The sequence below is a fragment of the Microtus oregoni genome, unplaced genomic scaffold (genome assembly GCF_018167655.1).
Source record: "Microtus oregoni isolate MIOR12 unplaced genomic scaffold, Mior012 000009F_ref0000495, whole genome shotgun sequence".
NCBI classification, from domain to species: domain Eukaryota; kingdom Metazoa; phylum Chordata; class Mammalia; order Rodentia; family Cricetidae; genus Microtus; species Microtus oregoni.
Window position 1 is genome coordinate 11,749,771 of NW_024543068.1, and position 17,454 is coordinate 11,767,224.

Consider the following 17,454-nt stretch of genomic DNA (forward strand, 5'->3'; position numbering starts at 1 on the left):
CAGACTGGGAGGACAAAGAAGAACACACGTGTGCACACACCCACACACACTGGGATCTAGTCTGCATTTCCTGCTGGCTGAGAATCAAACTTCGACACAACAGATCCAACCAGATACATCTACAGGACTAACTGCGCCGTCCTGTGTTACAGCGACACCTCAGACTAGGATGCTCAAAGCAGCAATGGACCTCACGAGCCTCCTTACAGTTTCACCCACAAAGGAATGTAAGATGAGTAAGTTACCCAGTCCAGGGATTCTCAACTTCATTTTTAAGCTTCCCTTTGTTATGCCCAGATCCTCAAAGTTCCCCTGCCAAAACCAACAAGAAGACCGAGTCCCGTATGTAAAAGCAAAGAGCCTTTATTCTGCACAAGTTTGAAACTCGGACTTCCCGTGTGTCCAGTGTATTGGAGTGATCGGAGAGCCCTGAGCTCAGTTAGGCTTGGGTTTTTATAGTAGCAAAGGTGGGGGTGAGGAATTTCCAAGGTTCAGAACCCCTGATTGGCTGACATTTGTCTAGGGGTGTCCTGGTGAAAAGTGATGGGAGGCTCTAGTCACCAGGACCCCAGGAGGGGGCTGAAAACCAGTAATCTACTTGGGAACCACCCCTCAGGACCAAGATTCTTCATATAGCCGACACCCTTTATGGGACTTGGTTTCTAAAACCTTCCAGGTGATAAATGCTTCTAAAGAATGCTGGCTGTGTCTAAATGCACAATCCCCTTTCTATGTTGGTATTTTAATAGCTGGTGGTTACACCTCAGTCTCCCCAAAATCCTGCCCTTGGGGAAAACAAGGAAAAATTTCACTACAGCAGGGGACAGGTATGGGGACCTGTATGGTGCCCCCTGGAAGGCAAGCCCCACCAGGTCTATGTAACCAGACCACCACAACACAAAATAACGCCCTCTATTCGGTATCTGCTGGATGGTGGGCTTGCACTTCGGGGGCTCATTCCCTGCATCCATGGGACAGTCCTAAACACAGGAAAAGGTTTTTGTGTGATGGTCCAATTGTTCCCCAACATAAAATGCTATACAGAGGCCCAAATGGAACCGACCTTATCCCCTGTTCCTGCCTGGGCAAAACAGGCTATGGGGCAACAGCTGTCTTGTTCTCTTCCCTGATGGGACTCGACATAGCTGGAGCAACAGGGTTGGGCACCTCAGCCTTAATCCGCCAGGATAAAAACTACCAGACCTTACAGTTGGCCATTAATTTGGATCTCAAAAACATAGAATAGTCTATACTCAAGCTGGAGATCTCTTTAGATTCCCTGGCTGAGGTTGCCTTACAGAATCAGAGGTTTGGCCCTCCTCTGCATGCAACAAGGAGGCCTGTGTGCGGCCTTTGGGGAAGGATATTGTTTCTATGTCATAGCTCTGGGGTAATTAGAGGTTCAATAGCTTTGTTAAGAAAATGGATTAATGATAGAGAACAGAAAGCACGCCACACACGCGCACAAAAGCTGGATGCTGTGAAAACTCATTCAGCCAGTCTCCTTGGTTAACCACTTTCAGCTCTAGCAGGCCCCTAATGATCCTGCTCCTATTACTTTCTCTCGGCCCCTGCCTCATCAAGAGACTGATGGCTTTTGTTCAAGAACAGGTCAATAGTGTTTGGCTAAGGCTACTGAGGTCCCAATACCACCCCCTTGAGCCCCTGGCCAGACAAAATTCTCCTGTACTATCTAAAGACAGTCCCCTAATGGCCATTTATCACCACTCTGTGTACCCGGACAAACACCCTTCCGACTTAGAGTAGATCCTTTGGAAGGCCTTAGCTTAGCACATCATTCCTTTCTATCAACCCCTAAGCTAAGCATGTTAGCAGATTACATCTCAAGTGTCCTGTTTTGCTGTAACCAGCCTACCTGATGTCCCCATTAGTGAGTTTGGTAAATACATTGATTTATGACTGTCCTGTTCTGTGGCTACAAAAGCTCATGTAAAGTCTCCACAGTGGAACAAGTTGTTCAGGGTGACCTGAATCTGTGACCGTGGGCCATGCTCACTCATATCTGAATCAGAATAAGCCGTTTCTTGTTCCCTTCTGTTCGCATGGACACCTCCAGTGACCTGAATCCTCCAAGGCTCACCAATTCATCATCTTGATTTCTTCCAGGAAGTAGAATCCTGTTAAGTCACCAATAGAAGGCAACTGTCAAGCCCAAAGCCCTGTCAATCAGATCTGGGCCCTTCAGCAAGCTTCCCACTTGGCGACAAGAGGGTAGGGTCAGGAAAGCCTGCTGGAAGACAGTTCACAGGAATAAAGGCCAGAAGTGTGAAGGTCAGGGACTAAGGTCCTCAGGGCAGGGTTGTTAGAGTAGCCTGTAGCACGGAGGCTAAAGCCCCTACCTCCCCTCTTCTGGGAAGACTCCCTTCTCAATTTAAATAAAAAGGGAGGTAGAGGAGCTTAGCAGACACCCATTGAGGCAAAGGTAAAAGAAGGTCAAAAACCTGGAATCTGAGCCTGGAGGTGGTGGTGCAGGCCTTTAATCCCAGTACTCAGGAGGCAGAGGCAGACAGATCTCTGTGAATTCCAGGATGGCTAGGGCTACATACACAGAGCCTGTCTCAAAAAGCAAAACAAAACAAAAAGCTTGGCATCCGAAGTGTGCCTCTATCGGGTAGAGACCTGATGTTATGATTCAGCCACAACATGGCTGACACTTCCAGGTTCCTGGACCACGCATGTGTGGAAAAGGCCTCAGGCGTGACCCATGTGCGGCATGGTTGCATCACCTATGTATAACGCGGCTACATGAGCCCTTGCGCGCATGTGTGTGCTCTGTCATCTGTGTATGACGTAACCCGTCATTCCCCTGTGTGCATGCACTAGGCAGCTTTTAAAGGCTGGACGCGCCCTCTCCAGCCCTCTCTCTTTGCACACCAACCTCACTAGGCCTGTACATCTCCCCTCCCCCACCCAATAAACTCCTAAGCAGGTTTGTTGCGTTTTCCGCCAGGTAATTTCGCCTGACATTCTAAATTACATACTACTGTGTCCTGTCCAGCCTGTGACCAGGAGTTACTCAGCCACCCACCTGTCCCGTTTATCTGAAAACATGCTAAGGTGAGGGGAGATTAATTCTCCCTTTAATGAGATCGTGTTGGCGGCAGCCCGCCTCAGTGAAGCCTCTAGGCCACCGGTCACCATCATGCCTGCCAGGCCATTTGCCAGCTTTCGAGTCCTAACTCGGAGAAGCCTAATTTTCCCTTTTCCTTCTTTTCTGTCTCTTTCTTTCAGATACCACCCGGTGCCTGTGCATGCTTTCACTGGTGCTCCAAGTCTTCTCATTCTCGGACACTCTGCCCTGACCCTACTGCTTGTCAGCCTCCATTGCAAAGACATGATGGTTTCTCTCTCTTCTCTCTTCCTCTTCACCTCCCTGTTCCCAGGAGCTGATAAGAATTGCACTTTGCTTGTCCTTTTTTAAAAAAAAAAAAAAAACAAAATCAAAAATCTTTCAAACTAATAACATTGTTATTAGCTTCTGAGTCCATCTCTAAATTATTTCAGTAGTAAGAGCCTACATAAAGAGCCCACATAGTGGTACACACCTTTAAGCCCAGCACTCTAGAGGCAGAGAGAGGCAGATGGATCTCTGTATGTTAGAGGCCAGCCTGGTCTGTGAAGCTAGTTCCAGGACAGCCAGCACTACACAGAGAAGACCTGTCTCGAAACAAAACAAACAAGACAAACCCCCAATTTACCCAGGGAGGTTTTCAGTTGAAAAAGAGTAGGTGTGGAATGTTTTTCCCCTGGTGGTGGTAGTTTAAATTTTTAATATTTCAGGTGAGGGTTTAGCTCAGTAGCAGATGCAGGAGGCCCTGAATTCCATCTCCAACATCAAGGGGGGAAAGGTATTTTTAAGTATTTTGAGCAGGTGGACCAGTCCCATTATGTTAAAGTGCTGGTTTTATTGTGCAATCGTCATGATGCAACTCATCTTCTCACAGTGAAATAGCACCAGTGAATGCTTCCCGTTGCCCCTTCCCCTATCATCTTAGCAAACCCATTCTAACGCTCTAGCTGTTTTTTGTTTGTTTGGTGAGTCTATGTACCGTAGCATAACACAAACTTTACTTAGATTATTTGGTCTTTGTCCAAGTTCCTGGTTCAGAGCTCCAAAACTCTCTGGAATGACATGAATGACAGAAACATCTTTTTGTTATTCTTGAGTCTGTGGTGGTTTGGATGTGATTGCCCCCACAAACTCATAGGGAGTGCCACCATGAGGACCTGTGGCTTTGCTGGAGTAGGGATGGCCTTGTTGGAGGAAGTGTGTCACTGTGGGGGCGGGCTCTGAGGTCTTTTTGCTTAAGTTTTGCTTGTTTCTTGTTGCCTTCTGATCAAGATGTAGCCAGCAGCATGTCTGCTTGGATACCGCCATGTTCCCCACCATGGTGATAATGGACTAAACCTCTGATATAAACTGCTACCTCAGTTAAATGTTTTCCTTTAGAAGAGTTGCCGTGGTCATGGTATCTCTTCACAGCGATTGAAACTCTAAGACAGAGTCCATACCCCCAAAGACCTGAGTTTATGCTCATGAGGTCACAGGTTAAGGCCCCCTAGACAGTGTGTGTGTGTGTGTGTGTGTGTGTGTCTAAGTAGCTTGATTGAGAACAGCAGTTACTGGGAAACGGGAGCTACCTGTTCCACCTTCCCCATACTCCAGGGAGGAGCCCTCAAAACTAGACTGGATAAAGACTCTAGAGTCTAGAGACAGAACTCTAGAGTCTAGAATGTTGGATCACAGGGCGTTTCCAGGCTGGGAACACACAGAGGGCTGGGAGTTTGGCCTGTATGGACCAGGAATAACTCCGCATCCTCCCTCTTCCCGTGCCCCACCCAGCACGTCTCTGACATTTCCGGAATGGCATCCTTTAGCAGCCAGTAAGTTTTAAAGTCAGGCATTCTCCCCAGCCCGTGAGCTGGTGTAGCAAATGAAATCTTTGGGAACCTCCAGCTGGTGATCTGGTTGGTCAGAAGTACGGGTAGTCCCAGGAGTCATTCAGTACACCAGTGTATCGTGGGGTAGCCTTGTGAGACTGGGCTCGTGCAGAGTCTGACAAGTCCAGTTTGCCGTTGGTGAGTCCCAACACACAGCTTTGCATTCCGAGCGTTGCCTGTTTGGATGACCGGTGTGAAAAGTTGCCCAGCTGAGTCGCAGACTCCTGGTAGCTTTGCCATAGCTCCCGCCACTTGTGTTGCTCTTCAGGAACTTGGTAATACAAGCCAGTTGAAACCCTTGACCCCTCACTTGGAATTGTGCAAATGCCCAGGAGTGACCTTTTGAGCATTTAAACTCCGTAGAGCACACTAACAAGGCCGTTTTCCTAATGTTCGTTCTATGAAGACTTTAAATTTGTTTACAAGTGCACAGATCACAGATTTTTTTTCCATTCTCTCCTTCAGTTCTTCTCAACTCAGACCATCCTGCTTACAACAGAAACCCTCATTAGCTAAGTCCGTGAGGAGTGCATTTGAAACTTGGGGCTCCTCTGTCTGAAAATTTCTTTGCAGTGATTGGCAGACTGCATGTAAAAGAAAGGGGTGTGTCTGGGTCACAGATAATAATGTATAAATACCTTCTTCCATTCTGGGGGCTACCTTTCTACTCTGCTGAAAAAAGCCTTTGATTCACAAACATTTTGAATTTTGGTATAACCCAGCTTATCTTTTTCTTTAAGTACCTGTTCTGGGTTTCGTATTTAAGAAACCATTGCCGAATTCAATATGTTATTTCTTTCCTCTGTTGTCTTAAAAGCACTGTATGTTTTCAGAGCCCGCATTTGGCCCACTCTGAATTAGGTTTTATGTTGATATAAGGGTCCAACTTCACTTTCTTTTTTTTTTTTCTTTTTTTATTTTTTGGCAGTGGAAAATACTGGGGACTTTATTGAAAAAAGCAATAAAAAACACTGTGATAAAAACAGTTCAGAAGTCAACTGCACAGACTTTGTTATATAATTGAGAGGGTCACAAACGATTAACAGACAAACAGAACAACCAATTGTCCAACTTCACTTTCTCATGCGCCTGTGCACATCCTACCGTCATTGCTGAAAACATAACCTTCCTCACTAAAAGACCTGATGAGATAGCGCAGCAGATAAGGTCCCTTGCCCATGAGACTGAGAAGCCTAAATTCAATCACTGGAACTCACGTGGTGGAAGGAGAGAAATGACTTCTAAAAGCTATCCTCTGACCTCCACGTGGGTATGTCCTGCACTTTGTACACACACACACACACACACTAAATGTTAAATAAAAATAGGAATGGAGAGATGGCTCAGCAGTTAAGAGCTCTTGGTGCTCTTGCCGAGAGCATGAGTTTTGTTCCCAGCACTCACAAGGCCGGCACATTAACTGCCCATAACTGAAGTTCCAGGAAATCCAACACCCTCTTCTGGCCTTGGCAGGTACCTGCATATAGGTAGTGCACATACTTAAAAAAAATAATAAAAACAACTTTTGATCATATACATAAGGGTTTACTTCGGAATTCTCTCTAGAATTTCAATGTTCTGTGTGTGTGTATAAATTCTCTCCAAATATGTGTGTGTGTGTGTGTGTGTGTGTGTGTGTGTCTTTCTGTCAAAGCCATTCTGTCTCCGTTGCCACAGCTGTGCAGTAGTTTTGAAACTCAGACACTGTTCTTGTCCTGTCATTTCTCAAGTTACTTTGGACCCTTTGAGCTTCCCTATGAACTTTAGGATGATTCTTTGATTTTTGCAAGACATCAGTTGGAGCTGGAGAGAGACTGCACTGCCTTTGCCAACCTCCTTGAGCAGTAGCCATCTTAACGTTATGAAATCTGTCAACTGGCAAAGCAGAAGGACTTCCCGTTTATATATCTTCTTTATTTTAGCAACACTTTATAGTTCTCTGTGTACAAATTTTTCACTTCCTAAGCTTATTCCTAAGTGTGATTGTTGTTTTTACACTATTATTATTACATTTTTGTTTGTTTGTTTGTCTGTTTTTCAAGACAAGGTTTCTCTGTGTATATCTGGTTGTCCTAGAACTCACTCTGTAGACCAGGTTAGTCTCAAACTCAGAGATCTACCTGCCTCTCTGCCTTCTGAATGCTAGGATTTTAAAGGCGTGCGCCACCATCGCCTGACTGTTTTTCACTGTTATTAATGAAATTGTTTTCTTTGGTTTCTTGCTGGATTGCTCTTTGTTATGTATCAAATGCTGTTGCGTTTGCATCAAAACAGCATAAAATGCTGCTGATTTAGTGTGCAGTTTGCTAGCAAAACTAGAGGAGGCTGGAACCGTTCTGGGAAGGATCCAGAAGAGGAAGGCAAAGTCAAACCTTTCCAACCTCTTGAACACTGGCTGCTTTTTCTTGGTTTTGTTTAGCTGCTGTAGAGCTCAGACTTATTTGCGAAGGTTGTATAAAGAAGTTATTTTGGCCAGTTCCTAGTTGTTTATTTAATGTCTCTGCAGGGAAGCAGGGACCTAGAACCATCCTGCTAACGTCACTTTCCACTACAAATAGCATCACTCCAAGGAAATGGTTACGGAACCAAACTGATGAGAGCAGAGCCAAGGCTGGGAAGTAACCAGACAGGCGGCAGCGGTTCAGGGTCTGCAATGGACTAAAGCCAAGGTGGCGGCCAATGGGGCCCGCCTTTACCTCCTCCAGGATTCTGGAGAACATTAGAGAGCCAGGGTTAGCCGCACCAGCAATGGATGCGCTTCCCATTCTATCAGAGCTGCCCCTGGCCCTTGTTGACGTCTGGATCTCAGGGGATTAGAATTATGAGTCCTGCTCAGAAGCCTAATCTGTCTCCTCAATCTGACAAGTAAGGGGCCCAAGCTCCCCTTCCTTCTGACTGGACACCAGACACAGCATACAAGAAATACATAGTAAATCAGACTTGGCGAGAATGGCTGCATACAGGCAACTCCCTCCTGTGGACTCCCTCCTGTGTCCTTCAAACTCAAGCCCCTAAATGCCAGCCTCGTATGGGAGTCAGCTGAAAACAGAGAAACCTGTATACAGAAAACTACAGAATGATACTTCTACATCTCTGAGCTCTCCCAGAGAGTTGGTCAAGGACGCCTCCAGCAGGCATCTGAATGAAACCCAGCCCCATGGCTGTGTTTGTGGAAGGCTGGACCACTTGGCCTTGAGAGCAGAAGACGGTAGAACTGAAACTCAATTCTATGCCACCATCTCCCAGAGTCTAAGACTAGCAATTTTCCTTAACCCATAGTTTTAAAATAGAAAATTCAACACTCACACACACGTAAACACACAGAGTGGAGAGAGGACAGTAAACCTGATGGAACATTCCTACAATCCTGGTTCTCAGAAGCTGAGGAAAATAAATCTCAAGTTTGAGACCAGTCCAGCTGTACACCAAGATATGTCTTAAAACCAAAACCCACTGTGCACACCTTTAATCCCAGCACTCAGGAGGCAGAGACAGAGTACACAGCCAGCCTGGCATACTGAGCAAGTTCAAGGACAGCCAGGACTACACCAAGAAACCCTGTCTCGAAAAATCAAACAATCAACCATCCAAACAAACAAAAAGCTCAACAGACAAAATAAATAAATGAATAAAACAAATAAATAACACCAAAAAAACCCCCCACAAAAAATAGAATATTTGAATTAGATACTGACCTTTAAAAACTAATTTCAGGAGCTGGAGAGATGGCCCAGAGGTTAAGAGCCCTGGTTGCTCTTCCAGGGGTCCTGGGTTCAACTCTGATACCCACATGACAGTTCACAACTGGCTCTAACTCTGGTTCCAGGGGCTCTGATATCCCTTTCTGGCCTCCTCAGACTCCAGGAATGCGTGTGTAGGCTCAGTCATACATGCAGACAAAACAACCATGCAGGTAAGATTTAAAAAGAAAATCAAAACAAAACCAATTTCATAAGGCAGACAGTGAAAACCGTGACTATGATTCCATTTCCGTTAGCACCCAGGACAGGCAGATTCAAACACAAAGAGTGCCAAGTAGAACGGGGGTTCCCAGCGGCTGGAGGGAAGGGGCGGCAAGAATTACTGTTTGACAGTGAGCTGTGTTGAGGCTGACGGGTGATATCAGCGAATGCAGTTAATTCCACTGAATTGACAACTTACTAGCCCTTTATGACATTAAGCCCGTCATGACTTAAAAAAAAAACATATTTCAAGCCAGATGTGGCAACATATTCTTGTAATTCCAACGGCAGGAGGATTACTGCAGTTCAGGTCTAGCCAGGGTTACATGACAAGACCCGGTTTCAACTCCCACACCTGGCCCGAGAAATTTTCATATGAACACCTGTACTTATAGTTGCTCTTCATAAAAGAAAGTGGGAAGATAGATCTATGGACATCAGGTTATAATTTTTGTAGCAATAATTGGCCTTCCTGTTGGGTGGGGCCACACCCCATTCCACTATTGTAGGCTAGCCTCTGTCACTGGTCTAACAGGGCTGGCCCCATCAGAAAGAGCAGTCCTGAGCCTCTTAGTCACCACCAGGCCCCCCTCTCTGGTCTTCTATGGCATTGCTGGAGGCCAGAAAGCAGCCAGGTATGGGAGCTCATGGCAGGGCCACCGCAATGGCCATTATGATAATCAAGGGTCCTGCATCTCAGACTTTGAACGGCCTCTGAGCTCAGGAGATCCAAGACAGATAAGAGCTCAGCGATAGAGATAAGTCAGGATCTCCTGACCTACAGCGTTAGGCAGTCAGACCTCACCTTAGAACTCTGGCTCCTGAGTCACCCTTAGCCTCCTTTAGCTTCTCTGGTGAGAGCACAAGCTCGGCCAGTTAAGCAAGCCCAGCCTCCTCGGGGCTGGAGTCACTTCCGAGAGTCCATCTTTGTTTTTCTTTTCTTTTTTGTTTTTGGTTTTTTTTTAATATTTATTTATTTATTTATTATATATACAGTATTCTTTCTGCGTGTATGCCTGAAGGCCAGAAGAGGGCACCAGACCTCATTTCAGATGGTTGTGAGCCACCATGTGGTTGCTGGGAATTGAACTCAGGACCTTTGGAAGAGCAGGCAATGCTCTTAACCGCTGAGCCATCTCTCCAGCCCCCTTGTTTTTGGTTTTTTGTTTTGTTTTGTTTTTTTGAGACAGGGTTTCTCTGTGTAACAGTCCTAGTTGTCCTAGAATTCACCCTTGTAGATCAGGCTGGCCTCGAACTCATGGAGATCCACCTGCCTCTGTCTCCTGAGTGCTGGGATTAAAGGCGTGCGCCACCACGGCCTGACCTGAGAGTCCATCTTTATCTGCCACAAAATGTCTTCACCATTGTTCACCCGCATGTCCACCTGGCTGTGGAGCAAGGCCTACTCAGAACATGGGGAGACAGGGAAGTCTGTAAATTTTCAAAGCCTTGGCAATGAGCAGGATGTAAAGACCAAACCTGTCACTCGATGGTAGGGCACTTGCCTAGACCAATGAAGCCTCAGGTTGGCTCCCCAGCACCACAGGGGTGGGGGCAAGATGTAAAATATCACACTAGTATTTGTGTTTGATTGACAGCACGTTTAAATAGCACTGGGTATGTGGTGAGCTAAATAGAATCTAGCCCTAACACTAACGGTCTCTTTCGCGTTTACATTTTTAACATGGCGACCAGAAAATTTAGTTCCATATGAGGCTTGCACATGCTCTAACTCTACAGTCCCACGATCCAGGGTTATTTTATATAGCCACTAGCACTTCCGCGGGATTCGAACTGTGAAAGTCTGGCGTTGTCCCTGCCTCTAAAAGTGAAGTGATTTTACTGTTCCCTTTCCTTCTCTGTGCTGTAGGCCAGACCCCCTCACCATGGGCTGAAGCTGACTTTGAAGATCTCTCCTGTCTCCCAACGTCTAGCTCATCCTGGGCTACCCCATTCTCGGGCTCTGCTACAGAGTTTCCTTTTGAATGAAAAAAAAAAAAGAAAGAAAGAAATACAAAAAGAAGGAAATGACTGCTTGTAGGTATGGTGGAAGAAGAGGTTTATTGCAGCTGTGAGGAAAAGAATAGCCAGAGGCCGAGACATCTGGGAGAGTCGGTGACTGCCCTGAGCTGGGCCAGGGGAGGAAGTGGGAGGAGAAAGGGAGAACCATGAGACCAAGAGACCAGGAGGTTAAAGGGTGAAAAAAGGTAAAAGACCCCAGAGTGGTCCAAATGGCTGAATTACATAGGGAAAAGCCACGGGGTGGGGGGTGGGGTAACCCAGCCCCTGGGCTTGAAGGGTTCAGGGGAGGGGTATACTAGCTATACCCTGTAACAGGTAAGGACTAAGGGATGCTGAGAGAACCTGGCAGTATGTTACATAGCCACTTCAGTTAGCCCTTTGTCCCACCTTCTATGTCTTGTACAGTAACAATGTGTCTATGCTACCCCAAACCCCAGTGCAGATGGTTTTCACCTGAAATGATGCTGAGTGTTGCCCAAAAACTACCCAGCTTTTACTACCAGAGAGCAGCTGATCTGAGTCCGCCTTGAAAAGACAAGAGCTTCAAGTTCCTGTCTTGAGTTCCCTGTCTTCCCTGACCCCACCAGTTTCTTTCTTACAGACTCTAGCCCACTTTCCTGACTATGTCCAGATCTGCTAGGTTAAAAGATGTGCGGGAGCTTTAATCCCAGCACTTGGGAGGCAGAGGTAGGAGGATCTCTGAGTTCAAAGCCAACCTAGTCTACACAGCCAGGTCCAGACCAACCAGTGCTCCACAGCTGAGAGTCTGTCTCAAAAAAAAGGGTGGGGGGTTCTGAATGGAAATGTTTTTGTCTTGTTGTGATCACAACAGCACAACAGCTTCTGTTAGACCCTGACCTTTGCACTTTTGCGGTGCCGGGGATCAAACCCAGGCTCTTGCACACGCTAGGCATGCACTCTTCTACTGAGCTACATCCTGGTACCAGTGTGACATCACACAAAAAGCACTTCTAGAAGGATATCTCCCCAGAGTCTGTCTGTTCAGCCTCAGACCACACCACTGCTATTAATCATTGTATCCAGAGACTATTATTTCAAAATGTCTAATACAATCCTCTTTATTTGAGTCTTTTAAAACTCCCCCTAGGGGCAACAGGCTGGTGGATAAAGGCACCTGCCAACAAGCCTTAGGATCTGGGTTCGATCCTCGGGACCTACATGGTAGAAAGAGAATTATTGCAAATTGACCTCTATTTATGCATTGTGGCGCATGCACACACCTTTACATACAAAACAAAATGTAATTTAAAACCTCTCCCTTGCCTAAACCTCTTTGCATATGTGGATAGATTGCTATGGCATATATATTACCATTTCAATATTCTGCAATTCACAAATATCAGTATTCTTTGGAGACTCTCTTCCTCTGGTCCCACTCCCCCACCCTGGGTTGAAAAGGATGTTGGGTGTCGGATGATTTACATGGGCAAGGCCAAAGTGAAGTTTGCAAGCCATGAGGAATTAAGTCTGCAGGATGGAAGCCAGCTCCGTGGAGTCTTTGCTAAGATGTAAAGCATGGGCACTCTGTAAGCATTTCTTCCTATGCAGCCAAGCTTTGCCTGGGAAAAGGCTATAGAACAGAGAAACAAGCAAACCCATCTCTTCCCGCTTTTCATAATGCTGCCTGAACTGCTGAATTTAGCACAGAGGGTCAACCTAAATATTCAAAAGAAACAGCTATTTCCCCAAGTCAAACCTACTCCACCGGCGTAGATTTTAAATTTTTAAAATATATGTATCTGTCTATCTATCTATCTATCTATCTATCTTATCTATCTATCTATCTATCTGCCATCTGTCTGTCTATCAATCTATCTGACATCTGTCTGTCTATCATCTGCCTGTCTGTCTATCATCTATCTATCTATCTATCTATCTATCTATCTATCTATCATCTCTCTGGGAGTGTAGGAGGAGCAGGTGCATGCCACAGCAAGCATGCAGAGGTCAGAGGACAGATGCAGGAGTCAGTTCTCTCCACTCCACTGTGTGGGTCTGGAAGATTCAACTCAGTTTGTCTGGTTTGTTGGTAGGTTTGGCAGTAGATGCCCTACCCACTGAACCATTTCACCAGCCCCTCGGTATTTTTTAAGTGTAAAATTCTTAGCATTTCTTGACCTTGTCAAGAGTGAGAGTTAGAAATGAATAAACTATTCCTCTTAAATTTTAACGATGTGTCTAGTATTACATCCTTCAGAAGTGTGGGTCAGGGGGCTACTTTGGGCCTTAGGATTAATAACAACAAAAGTGTTAGAAACCCAATTTTGATGGCCCCAGATAAACAGAGAGGAATTCTTTTAGTGCCTCCTAAATGGTAAGGCTGGACTACACCACCTTGTATGAACCCTATTCTGCTCATAGAATGAGGACTTTTGGAAGATAAATTCTTCACACCCCAGTCATAGCTTCCAATAATGGACAAATCTACCTTCTGGCTAGAAACATTAAAACCCACAGTCAAGTTTATTATTTTGAGGATTGACAAATATTATATATGCTTGTTTGTTTGGTTGATTTTTGAGATGGTTTCTCTGTGTAGCCCTGGCAGTCCTAGAACTTGCTTTGTAGACCAGGTTGGCTTGAACTCACAGAGATCTGTCTGCCTCTACCTCCTGAGTGCTGGGATTAAAGGCGTGCACCACCACTACACAGCTTTTCTTTATAGATTTTTAGACAGCGGTCCTGAACTCACTGTTTAGTCTCAGATGACCTTGAATGCCTGACCTTCCTGTCTCCATCTACCAAGTACTACACCCTGTTCAAGCACCACTACACACAGTTCAATGTCTATCTTTGTTAAAGTCTATTTTAAAGATTTATTATTATTGTGTCTATGGGTATGTACATGTCAGTACTGGTGCCCTTAGGAAGGCAGACACATCAGATCCTCCTTGGCTGGGGTTAGAATTAGTTGTGAGCCACCCAACATGGGTGCTAGGAATCTAACTCTGATCCTCTGCAAGAGAAGGAAGTGCTCATAACTTCTAGGCGATCTCACTAAGTCAGAAGTTACTTTCTAAATGAGCTGATAAGACAAAATAGGCTGATGAGAGCCAAGGGTAACTAGTGGCCTAGCAGCTGCTTGGACAGCAAATGCTTGGGAAGAAGTGAGAGCCTATGGATTGGGGCTCCCATTAAAGAAGCACCCCATAAACTTTTACTTTGCTTCAAATAGAGTCACAATCCAATTCACAGCATGCCCAAGTTTCTGGACCAGAACCACACTAAGGTCCAAAGAAATGGGGATTCCTGGCCTAAAGCAGGAAAGAGGGGGAGATTAAGATATTAGGTGCTTAGACCAGAGACTTCTTGGAAGTTCACAGTGAGATTTCTACTCTGCTCTGCTGGACTTGGCTCTAAATCCCACAGAGGGAGTCTAAGACCAAACATTGTTCTCTATGTCCTGGGTTCAGTGTGAAGGATGTAAGAACAGCCCAGCCCGCAGTTGTACATAGAAGGAATCCTGCATTCTAGGTCCAGCTAAAAACATCTGCCAAATTCCAAAGACAGCTAAACAGCCAGGGGTCAAGGAGGGTTGTCAGAGAAAGCTAAAGACTGACAGAGGTTGATGGAGAAACACCATCAATGGATGGAAGAAAAAGTCCCTTGTTTGTGACACCCCCCGTTGACCTTACAATGTTACTGACAGTCACACCCAACCACAAAGACACCCAGAGTCATAAAGGCTGTGAACTAGAAAACTGCAGCCTCCCACATGGAGAGTCAAGTCAGGTACCCTCTAACATACTCAGCCCCATCATGGTGAGATGCTTTCTTTTTGGCATAGCCACACACACACACACATACTCCCCTACTCACCTGATTGCCAAACACAGCCACGGAGCAAGCGGTTGACACTTCATCAGCCCCGAACCAGACCGAAGCAATGCGTGAAGGCATGCCCAGGATGAAGACCTGTGCCACCGAGCAAATGACCTGACCCACCACTGTGACTGGAAAGAGGTGAGGCTCCAGGCTGCCTAGCTTCACCCAGGCCCCCAGGCAGTTGAGGGCTGAGCCAGTGATAGCGATGGCGCGAAGACCAAACTTCTCCAGCATCCAGGCCACGGGCAGGAGCAGAGGGATGTAAACCAGCATGTAGCACATGGACAGCCAGTCGATGGCAAAGGCGCTGACGCCATAGAAGGTCATGAAGATGTTATTGATGGAACCGTACTGAATCCACTGGAAGGCGTTGCACAAGGAGTAGCAACTGAACACCAGGACCACGGCCCAACGGCGCTTGCTCACCTTGATCACGCTGCCTTCCCGACATGAGCTACTGTGATGGGTCACGCCGCTGGGTTGAGCCAAAGTACTAGGGGGTGCTGAACTGCTGGGGCGGACAGAGACACTGGGGTCGATGGAGACGCTGGGATGGCCCGAGACACTAGGATGGATGGAGACGCTGGGATGGCCTGAGACGCTGGGATGGATGGAGACACTGGGATGGCCCGAGACACTAGGATGGATGGAGACACTGGGATGGCCCGAGACGCTGGGATGGATGGAGACGCTGGGATGGGTGGAGTTGCTGGTGTCCGTCTGGAATGAGGACTCTGGCGCAGGGTTGTCATTGCTCTCCTCCTGCTTGGGACTTTCATTCACCATGACCACAGTGTGCTCCTGAGCCCCGGACACGAGCCGACTCCTACTGTCTTACAGTCTTTTGCCTGCCCGCTAGAGTTAAGGGGACACTTGTAGCAGCGAACCTCTGTTCGCGGAGAAACCGAGACCTCAGCTGTTTAGAGGCAGCGAATGGGCTTCCAGCGCTCACTTCCAAACTCCTCTCGCTTGTTCCTTCCCTCGCAAACTGTTGTCACCAAGTCGGCCGCAGACTCTTCGCCACACGCTCCAGGCTGCTCCAGCCTGGAGTTCTCAGATGAAGTGTAGATCGTCCTGGAAAAAGTTTGCTCGCTCGACTGCTGCTGCTGGGCGGGCTCGGTTCGCTCCCGGGCAGGCTGGGGCCTCGCCCACTCGGGCGCACGTGACCGCCCCGCCCCCGGCCTGCCCGGCTCCCCACGCCCCGCGACCCCTCCCACCCAGGCTCCGGTGCCTTCTTGAGTAGGTCTCGCAGGGCACCGCGCTTGTTTCGCCATAGCTTGGGGTGCATTCCTCCACCACGTCCCGGGCGCCATGGAAACCGCCCGGTTAGCCCCCACCCCCTACACAGCCCCTAAATTCATTTGTTTCCTCCTGCCACTCTGGTGGACGATCCTGCCTGTCCTTCCGAGGTCAGAGTCTTCTCCGGGCCAGAGTGCGTGCACCGAGGCCCGGGGTCCCCAAAGCTCTCGGGGGGAGGAAGGGGAATCCGAGACAGATCCTGGACTTTCTTCCTCTTTCCTGGGCTCCACGCCCGGGGCTGAGAGCTCGGGGTGACAGTTGGCGTCTCTGGTCAAAGGAGGGCTGCGGAGAGCTTGATTTTCTCGCGGCCTTTCTCTCGGACGAGGTCTTGTCTTGATGGACAAAAACTTGAGGGCTGTTTAGTCTCTGACGGGTCCCCGAGGCCTGCTACGAGGGAACGGAACCCCGGGAGCCCAGCACAGCCTAGAGTAGAAGCTGTCGGATGTGCAGTTGGCTGAGCTGGCTCTGGGCATGGTGTTCAGCGGTTCTGGCAGCCTTGTTGTGCTCGCCTGCCACCTGCCGATCCCCTGAGAATCACCCCTTCGCAGCTTTGAAGTAAGGCCTGCAGGGAAGGCATGCTGTCTTGCATGATAGTGAAGAAACCAAACGTTCGGATAACGACTTAGGTGTGGAACTACGGGTCACTGCATCCCATCTCTGAGCCCCGGTTTCTTCTACAAAATGTGGATGGCCCTTAGAACAATCCCTGACTGATAATTCATTCCACGAATGTTGGGTATCCTGGCCAAACGCCAGCATTTGTTGTGCTGGAGTAAACATGCTTACTTAACATATTACTTCATGTGTGAGCATCCCGGGAATTCTGTGATGTAGTTACTATTGCTCGCCCTGTGTATGCATCTGTATTTGTGTATGTATATGGTATATGGGCATGCACACCAGGCTTTGAAACCACTGAGCTAAGCCCTCGGTCTTCCTGACCCCATTTTATAGACAAGAAGACAGAGCCTCTTAGACTGAGTCAATTTCTTAAGTTCCCAGCTGGCCTGAAGGGCCATACTTCTCATCTTTGAAGCTGCCATACAACTGAGCAGTCTGGGCAACTCCGGGGAAACGGTTGGTTTGTTTGACACAGAGTTGCTCAATGTAGCCCAGGGTGGTCTTGAACTCCAGGTCCTCTCGCCCCACAAATGCTGGGATGACAGGTGTATGCCACCATGCCTGATCCCTGGGAGCTTGTTAAAAAGGAAGATCCCAGATTCCCAGGCTCACCCCCTATCAGAAGCTGCATTTGAACAAAATCTCCAGGTGATCAATATGTTTGCACATTGGGTCTTGAGGGCCACTGGGCAGTACTGTTTCCTTGTTCCCCCCCATGTCCTCTTTTCAAAGTTCTGGGGTA

General features: G+C 47.4%; 1 protein-coding gene across 1 annotated transcript in view; it reads right to left on the reverse strand.

Moving 5' to 3' along the window:
- The window catches only part of Flvcr2 (FLVCR heme transporter 2), a 56,109-nt gene extending 40,295 nt beyond the window's left edge, over positions 1–15,814 (reverse strand). The window contains exon 1 of the mRNA XM_041658491.1: positions 14,787–15,814. Within this exon, the coding sequence (XP_041514425.1) occupies positions 14,787–15,578 (792 nt within the window). The 5' untranslated portion in view covers positions 15,579–15,814. The remainder of the gene's footprint in view (positions 1–14,786) is intronic.
- Positions 15,815–17,454: the final 1,640 nt, after the last annotated feature.